At 33.4% G+C, this 16116-nt stretch overlaps 1 protein-coding gene across 13 annotated transcripts in view; it reads left to right on the top strand.

Annotated features, from left to right (window-relative positions):
* Positions 1-1414: 1414 nt before the first annotated feature.
* LOC143247458 (uncharacterized) overlaps positions 1415-16116 on the top strand; it is a 136110-nt gene continuing 121408 nt past the window's right edge. For 6 of the 13 annotated variants that reach the window (XM_076495608.1, XM_076495606.1, XM_076495602.1 and 3 more), the window contains exons 1-2: positions 1415-1558; positions 11328-11506. In XM_076495608.1, the coding sequence (XP_076351723.1) occupies positions 11422-11506 (85 nt within the window). In that variant the 5' untranslated portion in view covers positions 1415-1558; positions 11328-11421. The other 7 variants (XM_076495610.1, XM_076495599.1, XM_076495600.1 and 4 more) reach the window with 7 other exon arrangements.

The raw sequence follows: 16116 nt of genomic DNA, 5'->3' as shown, positions 1-16116 counted from the left end.
GGTTTCTCTAGTTTTTCCATCAGCAAATGCGATCAAAAATACAGTTCTTTCAAATAGCAATCTCAGGAATAATGAAGACAGAAAAAAAGAACAGAATATATTTAACCAATACTTACTGTAACAAAATGTCAGAGAATTTATTAATATTTAAACAAATTATTCATTAAACAAGACTTCATTGATGCATAAAGAAATTATTAATTAAATAAGAAATTAATATTTGATCAAAAACATTTTTTCATCTTTACTCCGATTCTAATCGTGCTTGTTGATAGATGAGGCAGGTGAAAGACAGATTTTCGTCCGCGTTACGCAGGTTCCGCTACATAGAGGGCCTTTTACAAGAGTTTGTTTGTTTGTTTTTGAATTTCGCACAAAGCTACTCGAGGGCTATCTGTGCTAGCCGTCCCTAATTTAGCAGTGTAAGACTAGAGGGAAGGAAGCTAGTCATCACCACCCACCGCCAACTCTTGGGCTACTCTTTTACCAACGAATAGTGAGATTGACCGTAACATTATAACGCGATCCTCAGATTACCAGTCGCACGCTTTAACACGCTTGACCATGCCGGGCCCCATTTTACAAGAGAAATCTTGAGATAATGCTGCAAAATTTTGTATTTCCGACTTGCACAGGTTCCCGCCTAATGCAGTTTCAGGTTTAAACAGGTTTTACTGTATAACCTGTCATTCATCATTAATTTACATAACTTTAGTCCAGGAGACAGGTACTCGAACTAGTATATATATGTAAAACCATCTAATTTACGTAATTTATAAGCATCATGGATTTCATTTGCTTAAAATGATTCATCCTTAATTTGTTTGTTTGTTTCCAGTTTATTATAATCTAAGTACAAAGACTGCTTTATTTAAATATCCGTGAAATTCTGAATTACTGAAACTGAATTTTGATGCAGTTTCTTTGTTTTGAATTTCGCACAAATTTACACGAGAGCTATCTGCGATAACCGTCCCTAATTTAGCAGTGTAAGTCTACTAGAGGGAAGGCAGATAGTTATCACCCACCAACCGCCAACTCTTGGGCTACTCTTTTACCAACGAATAATGAAATTGATGGTAACGAATAGTGGGATTGAGTGTCACATTATAACGCCCCCACGGCTGAAAGGTGGGCATGTTTGGTGCGACGAGGATTCGAACCCGCGACCCTCAGATTACGAATGTAGTGTCTTAACCACCTGACCATGTCGGCCCTTTTGAGGCAGACGTAAGTTAATGCAAGGCTAAATAATGGTATACAGTATATTATATTCTTAACCTGAGACGTAAAATAAAAGATGCAGAAGTATTTAGTATCGTATAATTGCGAGAGAATTATATGTAGAACGGTTTTCTTCAATCGAAAGAAAAATAATATTTGTAAAATAATAGCCCACACGCTTTAGGTTTTCGTCATACCACGTGCATATCACATGTAGTACGGTGTGACCAAGAGGTAGCGCCAGAATAGTAATCCCAGAATTCTGAAGGATTGTACAGACTCTACAGATTGAACACAATTCACGAAAGTGTTGTGTTATGAAATGAGTGATGAGGTAAGAATTAACCGTAAGTCGTTTTATTGAAGCCTACACTATGTAGTTTTTCGGAAGCATGTATCATGTGTACAGAACACTGGAAAAAGTACAAGTGAAATTAAAGTACCATTGAATATTTATATTCTGTTAACAATATTTACATAAATGTGTTAAATTTAGTTTTAAAATTGTTAATATTAAATTCATAATTCACGTCGGCGACTGTTCAGCGTTTGGTAATGTTGGTTGTTACTGCTGGTTTAAATCACATGGCTATATATTGGAGCTTTATTTTTGTTGTTGCCTATTTTTTGGTTTGATGTCAGGAGTATTGGGTTATGTGTAGAAGTGAAGCAGTTTTTTTGCGTGAATGCCTTGCGAAAAAGTAATTTATCTTCCATATGTTTCAGTGTAACAGCTGGTCGCTATTAGTTTTTAATTTAGGAACATTTATAGTAGCCGAGGCTGTCATTCAGAATAAAACTTAGAATAACTTCTAGTAAGTTGACATGGATTCGGCTTTAATATTAGTATTATAATTAATTTGTTAAAAAAATCAATTTTTGTCGCATATAGATTATCACTGAAAAAGCACAGGTTTATAAAAGTTTCACTAAACTGCAACTTCAGGGACACGTTGACTGTTTTTGTTAACTTGATATGAAAACCATAGGTGTGACTTAAAACTGCAATAAAACTAAGTTTTATGGTAAAAGAAAATTGATTTGTATATTACTATCAGAATAATAGCAATTTGAAACTGTTGTTTAATTTGTAATAGAAAGAAAATGATAAAATATATGTTCAGTAATGCTGATACTCATAATTTAGATTCCAAAGAATTGTCAGCTGTGATGCTATGGAAGTTGGCTACTTTACTAATAGTCTTATATCTGCTGTAACTCATCTGATATGTTTATTACTATTAGAATAACTTAATGAAAAGTTAATTGAAAACTCTTATTGTAATTTAATAAATATTCTTGATGAAAAGCTGATAGTCACATTGAATAAGCCAGTGAATTGTACAGCATAGGATTAAAGTGTTTTATGATGTAACAAGCAGTAAAACATTAAAAGTTCTGCTTGCCTTGTGTTAAATTAGAATTAGATTAGGTATAATTTGGAACATATGCAATATAACTCTATGAATGCAACTGAACTTTAAGATGGTGTACAACTTTTGTGGAACATCAGTAGTATTGGCCAAATTTAGGTATTCTTAGTTTATGTGAAAATATCCTCTTGTGCTAGAGCTAGATTGAATTGATGTGTGAAGTTAAATTAAGTAGACAATGAACAAATGGTATAGATATTTATTATCAGTAACTTGATATTTTAACAAAGTGCAGAATCACTATACAAAACTTAATGCTAAAATAAATGAATGCTTACTTAAAAAGAAGTTAGAAACAGATTAACGTATTGGAAGAACATTAAGTATTTCTGGTGTGCTTTGCTGTACATCTTACTGATAATGTGAACAATATCCAAGAACTAAATCTTATTCAAATGTTAGTTATGCTGTGTAGGCATAAAATGGGCAAACTGCCTATTTGTGGAAAATTATTGTTTTGCTAGCTTTCTTTCACAATATACTTTCTGATATTTAACTTTGTTGTGTAGGGGTACAACCTTCTGTTGCCTGACTCAGTGATATTAAAAAATGGTCAGTGTTTAGGTAATCTGCATTAGGATTTTACCAGATAAATTGGAAGAATTTGTAAAAACTTGGATAGTGGTTCTTCTGTTAAGAAATCAAGGATCACAATTACATTATAAAATGTGCATATTGCAAATGTTTAACCTTCTTAAAAAATGTATGACATTGCATTATATGTAATTGGTAATTTGAAAATGTTTAAGTTTTTGTAATTAAGATTAATTAGCATAATTTACAAAAGTGTAAAAATTGTTCAAGCTTTTATTTCTGTACAGTTCTTAGGATTCTTGCATTTAAACTATGCACTGATTTCTTCAGTTGTTTTGACCATCTGCAAAATTTAGCAAATGTGAATAACCACAATAAAACTTATTTATACTAAAAGCACATACCTTCCACAGCAGCATATATTGTGGATTTTTTTTGTGTAACTATTTCCCTTTGAATAAAACAGTTGAAATTTTAAAAGGAAAGAAAATTTGGAAGGAAGCATTAACTTATTTACAGAAGTTCAAGAAATAATTTTTAAACAAAATTAACATGGTCAGCAGGTAAAAATTTAGTCCTTCAATAATGCTCTTACACATTTACTTGAGAATGATAAAGATTGAGATGTTCTTTTGTTTTTGAGATTTGTTTCTTCTCTGGAACTGTATTTCTTGGGGCCTGTAAATACACACCTTTCTTAGTGGGCTTTGCAGGACTAGTGGATTCCTTCTTGGGATCCATTGTTTTTATCTGTAAACCTTCTTTCCACTACACTTGACGTGTCATGATGACTAGACCATGCCAATACTATTTACAGAATTCTTTTACCACATCCCAGACTAGACCTCCAACTCTTTGAAAATACTTCCTTTTCAGGTTAGAATGATAACATGACTTCTGACATTTACACACACGGTTGGCATCAGTCCATATTAGGGTACTCGAATTTTCAACTATTTGTTGGATATGTTTTCATTTTCTGCCTCTACTTGTGGAACACTTGATTATGATCCACTCCAACAATTCCATGGCTATTTTTTACATCAACTGTCAAAGAGGTGTTTATTTCAGGACCCTTTGCTTTCAGACATTCATGTTGCCTTTTTGAATTGGCTGCTGTCAGATGTGGTGGATGCAGTTTGTTTAAGGGAAGACTTAAAATATTTCAATTATAAGTGCTGGTTTTGAGTGTTTTTATATTTTATAGTTTAGAGAATGGGATAGTCCAGATGTACCAACAGGTCCATTGTTATTAAATATGTAACTCTATAATCTGTGATGACAAGAAAAACCCACTTGTAGAGAATTATATAGTTACAAATGGCTGGTATGGGTAGAGAAAGCACTAGTAGAGGAGCAAACAACATTTTGACCTTTTTTGGATATCTATTAGTGTTTTATCCTACCATACTGGCCGTTTTTTTCAATATACATGTAACTTTATAGATAAACCATAAAAAGCATATGCATTATATGCACAAAATTAAAAAGCAAAATGATGAAGTCTGTATGCTTCAAGTTTTTGATCTGTAACTTTTCAATAAAATTAAAAACACCATCGTAATAATACATGATAGCACCTGTGATGCAAAATAACTTTAGCAAAAATATAAATGTGCAGTGAAATCAGTAAAATATTAATTTCATTTGTAACATACTATGGTTTTGTTTCAGTGGCTACTTAACATTTATTGAAATAAGCTATCAATTTGGAATCAGGAATGACTGTACAGGATATTTACTAATGGTTGTACACTTGAATGAAGGATGAGTAATGATAAGTTACATATTGCTTTAAAAACCCTGGTGTGTTCCATTTTTACGAGTTTTGGTATACAAAAAGATTTAATATTTTGTAAGCAGATAGTGCCCAAATCATAACAGTTCAAGAAAAAAGCAGACTACTTTCAGATAAGTAAATTCAAGTTTGTTCTTATGCAACACCCTCTTTAGCCAGTCTGTCATGTGAGGTCACAATAGAACACTGCAGGAGAGCAATAGCATAAGTTGCTCAAGAACACAGGTTATGTGAAGTAAAAGTAGTACTGGAAGACCAAGTGAAGGACACTACTATCCCAGTGACTTAAGCTTTTTAACATAACTGAAATTTTGTGAGGAGGCTTTTTGTTGAACTTGGTTCATCAATGGTCACAATGTTTTAAGTCTTTAAAAATCACAAGTGTAGTGTGCAAAAATCAGATTATGCAAAAGATGCAGGACTTATCAGTCTTAAGTTTCTTAAGTGGATGAATCAAGATGTGTTTTGGAAATGCACTGTTGCATTTATTGGACATTCCATAATATATGGGCAACAAGAAATCATTTTGTCTTTCAAAGCTGTCCTTGCACACCCATTCTAAGGAAAGTTAAATTTAAACTCACCATTTATTTTACTTAAACTTCATGCTTTTATCTTGCCTTTTGCAGGCAATAACAAATGATTGCTAGGTATTTTTTACACTAGTAAATTTGAAACTAATAGTAGCAACAACTGTGTAAAATGCCATAATTATATTTTGTATTAAATGTCAATAAATATGGCTCTTCCTTGTGTTATAACATTTCTGTCATTGGGCTTGCTCTTTAGGATTGTTTTGTAAAAAAATGAAATCTGATCTGCTCATGATATTTCATTTGTTTTGTACAGGTAACATTCATTGGTAGGGCTAACATTAAATTATTTGTAAAAATGATAAAATTGATTTTAATAAACACAATTTAACTGAAATACTAACTTCATAACTGGCATTTAATTTATTAATTCAACTTGTTTATTCTGGCATTTTTGTTATTGTTAATTTTCTGTATACTATAGAAAGCTATGAGATTTCTTAAGCTTAAATTTTCCTGGTACTTTTAGATTTCACACAATTATATCACAAACTTTTATTAGTGAACAAAATATCAAAAGGATGAAAAGTCCACAACAATGTGTAAATCTTCATTTCACTTTTTTGAGTATCAAAGCATTTTAATTAACTTAATTATTACAAAAATTAAAAGATTCTAGATTGAAATGAAAGCTGGTGTTTTTAGGACATAAATACCTGGCTCAAATGTTTACAGTATCTCACTGCTGAAGGCCACCTTATGCAAGAAAAGTATTTTGCTATTAAGAGTTATGGTTTAAGTGTTGAATGGTGGCAAAATATTAGCCAACATTCTTTTGCTATTTGGCGAATAAAGTTTTAGTCAGTAGCAAATTTGGCTATCATCTATTAGTTATCTAAAGCTTATCAGGATACCACCTCACTCTGTTTATTTATTATGATAAAAAATCACATTTAACCAAATCATTGCTGACTTTGGATGATATAAATTCTACATCTTTGCCAATGTTAAACATCAACTTCAGCTGTGAGTCTGATAGAGCTATTGCATGAAAGTTATTTTCTGATCTACATGTTTAGAGAAGACTTGAAACCAGATCTAGAAAACATAGATTATTGTAACTAGAGCATTAGATTTAGGTTTTTCATAGTTTAATTCCACTTAATAGTAGTAAGGATTTATGGATTTTTTTTTTTTTTTTTACTTTTTAGCACAATGAAATAATTTTTCATGAAGTGATGCAAGATTTTTTATTCTGTTAGGTTAGGAGTTTGTATTTGAAGGAGCACAGGTATTTTTTCTGACAATGCATAAATAATGCAGTGTTTAAGTGACCCTAAATGTATCTTGCATACAACATACCTTCTTTGTCAACATGCTACAATAATTCATATTTCTCATCTGGAGAGAGATACTTTGCTGTATGTGACTTATTTTGATTGGTAAATCTTCAAGGTGATATCCAATATTTTATCCAATGTTTTTAGTGATTAGAAATCTGGCAAACTATAATATCAATTTTTATTCATAGCATTCATTTTAGGAATAATTACTAAATGTTTGCAATAATCCTCTTACAGAGAACATTACATGCAGAATCTGTTTTAAAAGAAGACTGGAACCTCTTCAAACTGTTATGTATACTTAACTGCTTGTGGTACGATCTGAGAAATACACAAATTTGTGAAGGAACTTTCATCTGTAGAGCTTAACAACTTGCTAATCCCACAATCTTCTGACTATCCAAAAGTGAAGCATCAATGTAGTACCCATCAGCATATTATCCGAAAGCTTGAATGTATCAGTTGGTTCCAAGTAGTATTGTAGGTTTTAGTGCTGACCTATGCTTATGAATGTTGAATGAATGTTTTTTCAAGGTTTAATTGCCAATGTCATATGTGATCCAACTATAATTCCTGCAAATTCATATTGCTTGTGTATGCTTTTCAAATGGCTTGTTTATTGTAATAAGCTGTGTAGACATTTGCCTGATACAATGGTGATGTGACAGACATCTTGCTTGACAGAGGTGCTTGATATGCAATCCAAATAGTTCTGTTGCTGATGCTCAAACACTATCTCAAAAGTATAGTCAAGAATCAGAATTTACACACCTGTCTGTAGAATTGTGTAAAGATGACAGTTGTATGTGGTGGATGACTGAATTCTTTTTACAAGTTTATATCTGTAGCATAGCTTATAAACTAGTCAAATTGATGTTATTACACCTGCCAGATTCTGGTAATCAGAAAGTCAGTGATTTTCAAAATCATTGGCCTAAGGTTTCTTGTGTTTGGCATGTACTAGCTTGCAAATCAAATGCAATAGGTGGCTGATAGGTGTTGTAATCAACTTTGGCTTCATACAAGTTAAATGAATTTATCTATTCCAGGTTTTACAGTTTAGGGTTAAGTGCACAAGCCATTAACTTAAGTTTACATTTGGAATAAAGAATTGACTTGGAGACTGGCAGTCAATTTACATATATAATTATTTATTGGAATATATCCTGATAGCTATTAATATCCTTGGCATCAAACTCATGAATAAATCTACACTAAAACATTAAATCATTCAAATGGAGTGATTGACTGCTCATTAGACCTTCAACAAGACTCGTCAATTTGCATACTATGATAATCAAATTGTTGATTAGGTAAATGTGTAAATTAATTTCAGACATGATTAGGTTTAGCTGTTTCTAGAATCTCTTAATGCTGCTATTATCTCTTCTGTAAGGCTTACTAACTCTGAGTTCTCTTGAACATCACCTAAAATATGATACATGAGTTATTAACTATGCTGTCAGATTAAGAGTAGCTGCAGATATTCAGTGTTTATGGAAAATATTTCTAATCTTTGAAGTACAGCTATCTTTAGTCAAGGACTAGAGTTGTGTGGATTCAATCTGAATCTGATTCAGCACCTGAACTACTCAGTGGACCATGAATGTTTTATACTCATTTTTGCATACCCATCAAAATTTCAAATGTAATGAGTTTGCAAGAGTCATTATAGGTCTAATGGTTTTCTACTAACCCAAAGCAAGACTAATTTGTGATTGGTTAATATGTTATCATTGCCAGTCTTTTCAAGTGTTTCTTCAATTTTTGCTTGCAGTTGGTTTTGCTACTCGTTTTTATAGAATGAATATCTCTTAATTTGTTTCCTATCGTAAACATTTGTGCCTTTGCCAGAAATGTTTGTTCAATATAAGACAAGCTGTTGGTTTCTGTTTCTTAATATTATCCCTTGGAATGTATTTCATTAACTTGTAAATATGCTTAGCATTTTTCATGTTCTTATTTGGATAATTGTTCATGAAGCTTTCATTATGCACTTGCCATTTGTGCTATTTCTTTATCTTTCGTATACATATGATATGTAGAAATTCAAACTTTAAGCATTTAATAATTCAGTCAGATGCCTCAAATGCTTCACATAAAAAGTCAGTTATAAGCACTTCAGCTTTTGCACATTGTTATGATGGTAGTGGTAGCACCTAACTCTGGTTGGATTAATGACACATTTCTGTATAAACAGGTGTGCGTGCACACGTGTGAATAAGTGAGCACACACACACTTGCATGTGGTTTTTTTTGACATTTTCATTGCAAATGACAAACCCCCGCAGTAAATGGGGTGCACAACATTTTTAGTGTCACTGACTGTTGGGTTGTGATGTCTTAAATTAGGGCAATTTTCAGATATCAGTGCCTTATTTGAAGAATGCTCTTTGTATGGAATATTCCAATTTTTCTCAACATGTGGAGTGGGCTATATTTACTTATTGCAAGCTGTCTTTTATTTTGTAGACGTTTTTTTATGCTGTTGTGACCTTCCATTAAGGTTTGAGGGGTGGGATCTATGTAAATTTCACAACTAATTCATGCTCTTTCATCATATTTGGCTTCTTTATCTTTCTTGCTTTATCCATGTAACATGACCTATGCTGGTATGAAACGTGTGCACTACCATATGATTGTTCTGGTCATTTGTTTGAAGGTTGATGTCAACATATTTCACAATTTTATAGAAAATGTACAATTTTCCACTTAAAAAACAACAAACACTTAGAGCCTACTGTAATTTTAAATTCAGTTTTTTGCTTTGCAAATGGCTTATGTTTGAAAAACCGACATAGAATTTTTTCAGAAATGACTTGGTGTGTTATGTATCTTCTGTCTGTATTATTAACACTCCTACGAAAAGACGTTTCTAGTCCTGATTTCTCCAAGCCTGTTCCCCTGGCTGTGGTTTCGCTAGATAGTAGATAGGGACAGTGGGAATCTCGTTAATCCATTCATTAATGGATTTAAATGGCAATTTCATTTAAATACAAAATTATTAGCCTAATATTAATAACCTTTCAAGTTGCTCTGGGGCCTATTAGGCCCCACTTTTTGTAGGAGTGTTAACCTTCTCATTATAAAAGTTCGTTTCACACCTGATAGGATTGTTATGGCTAGAATTGAATGTATGATTCCTTGCCTCTGAGTTTCACAATGAAAGTTTGATATTTCATGCTTGCATAATGATTTGTAATTTTTGTATCTTGTAATTAAGTAGGTTGTTAGTGTAAGAGGCTCATTTTCTGAATTATAGATGGGTAGTCTCTTCACTCAGTTTATTTTATTGAGAAGGATTTTGGCAAATGCTAAGATTTTTTTAGAAATAAAATTGAATTCTATTAGCAGTAGTGCTTTGTATAGGTCAAAACTATGAAGCATTTAGCTGGTATTGTCCTCTGTGAGATCATTTTGCACCAGCAACCTTGCTGTCATATCAGTAAACTCCAGGAGGGCAAAACAACTCAATATTGATACTGTTAGACACATTTGCTGCCAATCACCAGAACAGGTGTATTGTTTTGAAGTAATATTGACTATAAACATAACATGATGAAAGATAGTTAGCCTGATAGTGACCTGATAGTGCATTAATTTCACATGGGATAATTCGTTTCTGCTATGTAAACTGTCTTTATGCTACGTTTCTTTTGATTTGTAGCTTTACTCTTAATGGTATATTAAATGTTCAATCAAAGCTAATCTTGATTTTCTTTATGTACTACCTTGGGTGATTTAGGTGAGCTTCCTCTTTTACGTATACGCATATTTACATAAACAGATAATTCATTATTACAAATTAGAAATAATTAATCAGAGTATGAGTTTCTAATGAAAACTGCATTGAAAACATAGTTCAAAATAACACACCTTTCTGAAATGTACCTTGGTATTTACATTATTATTATTTACCATCTATACTTCATATCCTGGTGCTGCCACTGAATAGTAAGGAATATTTTGATTCATGCAACCTCAAAATGATGGATGAATTTATTTTACCTTTAATTATGTAAATATGACTTAATCATGTGCATCTTTATTTGCCTTACTAAAGTACTTTTGCATTCAAGCTATGTAAATAGATTAAAGAAAAATAAGTTAGAAGATTGATAAGTTGATGATTAAAATGTTATTGCTGAGTCACTGTTTAGCAACAGTGCTAAACAATTTCAGAATTGTTTTTATATGTTAGCTTATAAGAGTTCAAGAGGTTGTTTAAATTTTACATAGGTATTTGAAAAATGTAATTGTTAGATTACTAGATGTAGTGAGGATAAAATCTGAAAAAAATCTCCAAAAAGTTGCAACACGTTTTATTGGTGGTATTTGTTGTCAGAATTTTCTGCTTCCTATAATATTTTTCAGTTTGTTAGTCATTAGGAATTTTCATGGGTTTGTCAGGGCTTGTAATAAGTTATTTTTGCATTACTAAATAATATGGACTTTTGAACAGTGTTGCCTAGCCAAAAATGATTTAGAAAGCCTTCTGTGAGAAACTCTATCAAATGCCTAGTCAGTTTTGAACCAAGAACTCATCTGTAGCTACCATGAATGGTTCCAGTACACCTGTTCAGTCTGTACAACCACAAAGTATTATGGAAGCCTACATTCCAACAGATAGTTACCTGTCAGGTATGTTTATTTTATGAGTTTGATCTGTTGCTTGAATAAGAAAAATAATTAAAAAAAACAAGTGATTTGTATTTACATGCATGTATTAAGTAAATAGTTGGTTACACAAGTTGTGTGCTATATTTACATGCACATAAAACAACTAATTAGACACAGATACCAGTATTTGGTTGCATCCAATAACATAAGCTGCCTGGTCCTGATTAAAGCATTGTATTTTTGCCACAAATGTCTTTTCTAGAAATATCTGACCAAAATTCATAAAATGTTTGGTAATTCCATCCGACAAATTACAAACTTGTTTCCAGGAGATCCTATGAATCTGTTTACATATTGTGACAGAGCTTGTAAATGCATTTTAAATGAAAATGTTGCTGTTAATCAGGGTATTATGCTCCCCTTTAAGAAATGTGACATGCTTCTTAAAAATGCATGGACTGACCAGTATATGTTCTTTTAATAAGTAACTTAAAATACTTACATTCTTGATTATGAATGCTATTTACAACATTGGGTGAATTTAACTTAATTCTTGATTGTACATCACTGTCATTTTATTGAAATTTAGACATGCACAGAGGGTCATGTTTTAGGTATCTTGCAGCCCTAACAAAATTTTATCGTTTACAAATACATCAATCTGTAGAACCTCTGTTACCTGCTTAGAGATTATACCTAGGTGGCGTACATTGCAGCACTTGTTTCATTTTGGTGCTTGCTTCTCTGATGAAGTGGTAAACTTGACATTATAACCACCTATTGTACCATTATAACTCAGTTAATGGACATACGACATTCTCTCCTATGTGTTTGAAATGTGTGCACAAAGCATGAAAAATTGAAGTGAACATTCTTAGTATTTGTTTTTTGTTGGCATAGTTCAGTTTCTGAATTTCATGTTAATATATTACTGTGAAGCATATATCTATATCCATGTGAAAATGAAGGATTGCATTAAAAACAGCAAATCTAAACCTTTGACTAATGCTATTGTTATAAACAAAAACAAGCTGAAACAAAACTAAAAAAACTTAAATGCTGCACCATTTGAAAGTATTCTTAGGGTACAGGTGGGATATAAATTGTACCCTAGATTTTGGAAGTGACTGCAGAAATAAGATTCACATTGTTGTGGTGATACACTATTTATAAGTCTTAACATCCATTCACCAGTTTCCCATAAAGATTAATTAAATAGTGAAATGAAATAAAGAAATTAGGAGAATGAGATGTGGGTAATCAAGCCAACAATGTTCCATATCTGTATCACCCTTCATTGCCTGCAGGAAGTTGTGGGAAGGTGATTACTCTCCAAAGTAAAGAAGAAAAGTTAAAATTAATTTTTTCAAACAAATCTCTAGGGCAAATGTCTCCCATTTTTTTATTCTGAAGGTGCTTGCTGGCTCATAAGTCTGTCAAGAAGCTACATTATAGGGATGTCTTGTTGGAAACATCCACCCCAAAACACAATGAACTCTTGCATTTGAAGGTCACTGGGGATATACTTACTGAGGTTATTCCCCATACTACTTTGAGTTCCTCATGAGGAGCTATTGTTGGGAGGGATTTGAAGAACATTCTTGAGTCTAATATCCATGCTTTCTCCACCCAAGGAGTTTCTGCAATGAGACATATCTCCACTCACATGGATAGAATTATGCTACCTACCAGTGTCTTAATTTTGATGCTTACGTCACCACATCCATCAGCTGCTGTCAGGGCAGTTCACCTGAACTGTAAGGTAAGGCCATATATTTTCAACCCTCTCAGATGTTTCCAGAGTCAGTGGCTCTCACCTCTTACTTTCATTCTTTCCCTAGGTGGAGGAGGAGGAGGTACAGCTTTTAAAAATGGTTCACAGCATTTTTTTATCCTGAGGCTCAGAAGTTATTACTGCACTACCTTCCATTGCTTCAGTGGAAATGCAAGTAGTTCTTTCTGTGCTTCCAACAGAATCATTTTCAAACTGTGTACATTCTTTTGTTCTTTTGGGATAAACATGTCAAGTGCATGTCTGTTCTTGTCTGGCTCCATCATTTCTTCCAATGACTGCTCAGGTCTTCCTTCAAGCCTGGCTTCTGGTGGATGCTTGGATCTATTTTCTTCAGCTCCCAGATGTCAAACAATTCATTCTTGCCCTCAGTTGCTGGAATCTACATCTACTGATAGATCTGCTCACTTGATCCAGAGCAAAATTCATGGAGGTCAAAAGACTTTAAGACTCTAATAAAGAAAAACGTGGTCATAAACCAAAAGGTTCTCCACTTAGTTCTTCTCTGTTTAATAAAAATGGCTACATCGATACAGTGAAACTACTGAGGTTTTTATTCTAATCTGGATGACACTGAGGCCTTAATTGATTTCTATCATTGTTTTTCCTTAGAGGAAATATTTCTGAAACCTGTCAATATTTACCTGTGGCTATTTACCTAGTTTTATCAAAACATCTAATGGACCAGTAATTCCAAGTCAGTGTGGGCTTGATAGTTTCCTCTTCTTTTATAAGGAAACTTGAGTGTCACACTTTTCAGTGTGGAGATAAATATATCACTGCACAACTTTCTTCCACTTCAAACGAGCTCTATGTTGACAACTTCCACATATTGGGTCAGTTGTCAAGCATGAGGTTTATTGAGCAGCAAGTAACTTTAGACTGTCCTCAAATGTTTGAAGTGGACTACAACAAATAGTTTTTACCTTTCTTTCTCTAAAACTGTTCCCCTGTACTTTTACTGTAAATGGGACATACATCCTGATCCCTTGCTTCATCTTGGTGGTGCTTTTTTTCCTGTAGTCCCTGATGTGAAGTTCATGGGGCTTATCTTTGACTGTAAGCTGACCTTCATTCCATGCATCAAGCAGTAAGATGTCAAGTGTACAAGGGTGTTGAACATCCTCTGTCCTCTTTTCCACTTCTTTGGGAGAGAATTAATGTTCTATGCTAAACATTTATCATGCCCACAATTGATCCAAACTGAACTATGGGTATCTGGTTCTGCCAGGACCTTGGCCTTCATCTCTGCACAGGGACTGTTTGCACTTCTCCATTCCAGAATTTGTACACTGAATCCTGCAAACCTCCTTTTCATCTCTGCCTCTTGCAACTTTCTTTTGTGTATTCTTCAAAATTTGATCTTTACTACAGTATCACACTTAGGGTTATGTTCCTTCCTCATTGGGCTATAATTTTTCAGAATAGTCTGCCATTCTTCCTTTTTGGCCTTCGTGTTCAGATGCAGCTGGCTGAATTGGTTTCGTCTTTGGATAATGTTGCTGTTTCTACTGGTTAGCCCATCCCACCGTGGCTTATTACCATCCCCATCTGTGACCTTTCTTTGAATCACTCAAGGAAGGCATACACCTGATTGGAAGCAACATTTCTTTGCTTAACATCTTTTGAACCATCCTTCCATTCCCATTTATACAAATGGTTCAGAATCAGGTAACTTTGGCAGAGCCCACATGGTTTGTTTTGGTTTGGTGGTTGTGCACAGGAATCCCCTTTACAGTTTCTTTGTTCACTGCTGAGTTGTGTACCATTTCTCTTGCCCTGGATCACATGGAAGCTGTGCAGTACACTAATTGCACTATTTATACCAACTCTTTTAGCTCTTTACTGCCTCTGGAATTTCTTTATTTGTTCTCACCCTGTTATCAATATTCAGAACTGATTCATTTATCCTTATCTTCTGTTTCTATCCAGGTTTTCTGGCTACCAGTCCATGTTGGTAATTGTGGGATAGAGCTCACTGATACCTCAGCTAGGTCCATTTGTTTTGATGCTATCACTGCCATGCTTGTTCCATATACGGATTATGGTCCTGTATGAAAGGCTTGTCTTTTTACGAGTTGGAAGTTGATTTGAAGTGAGCAATGTGATAACAAGCTGTTTCATATCAAACCTTTTGTTGGTCTTTGTTTCCATAAGGTTCAGATGGAGGAATTTGTGCTGGCAAGTCTATGCACTGGTCAAGTTTTTAGCTTGTTTTTTTTCTTTTATTTGAGACTGCACCAATGTGTGGCCTTTGTGGCACTCAAATCATAATAGTCCGTGTTTTATTGTTATGCAGTCATTATGACATCACCATTTTAGCCATGTTTTTCCAAGGGTTCACTCTTGATTCTGGACAGTGTCATTAACAGTGGTGACACTGTCCACCTTACTTGTATTTTTATATTTGTAAGGGACATTGACCTTTTCAACTTAAGTTTATTACTTGCTGTTTGAAGTGTCTTTAGTTTTTGCTTTGATTAATTTTCTACATTTTACAAAGACTTTACTTTTACTTTACCAGTTTGCAGATAGACCAGTTGCTTTGTCAATAAATGCCAACTAACTCTGCACTTTAGAGGTCAAAGTTCGCATGTCATTTTTTAGCAACATTCAAAAGTTAATTTAATGTTATCTATGTATGATAACGAAATATTGTATAATTCAAAATTTTATATTTTCTAAGTTTGAATTTTTTAACTTCAAAAGGAACTGTTTAAATATGTTCTTAATCTTGACTTTTATAACACAAGATGCAGCTCCATTTTGATTTTATTAGTTTTAGAATTCTCTATCTTTTTTAATGCTGTTAGAGGCCAACCAGTTAGGATCTCAAATT

This window comes from Tachypleus tridentatus, chromosome 3 (assembly GCF_004210375.1).
Source record: "Tachypleus tridentatus isolate NWPU-2018 chromosome 3, ASM421037v1, whole genome shotgun sequence".
NCBI lineage: Eukaryota > Metazoa > Arthropoda > Merostomata > Xiphosura > Limulidae > Tachypleus > Tachypleus tridentatus.
This window is presented reverse-complemented; position numbering and strand designations above follow the sequence as displayed.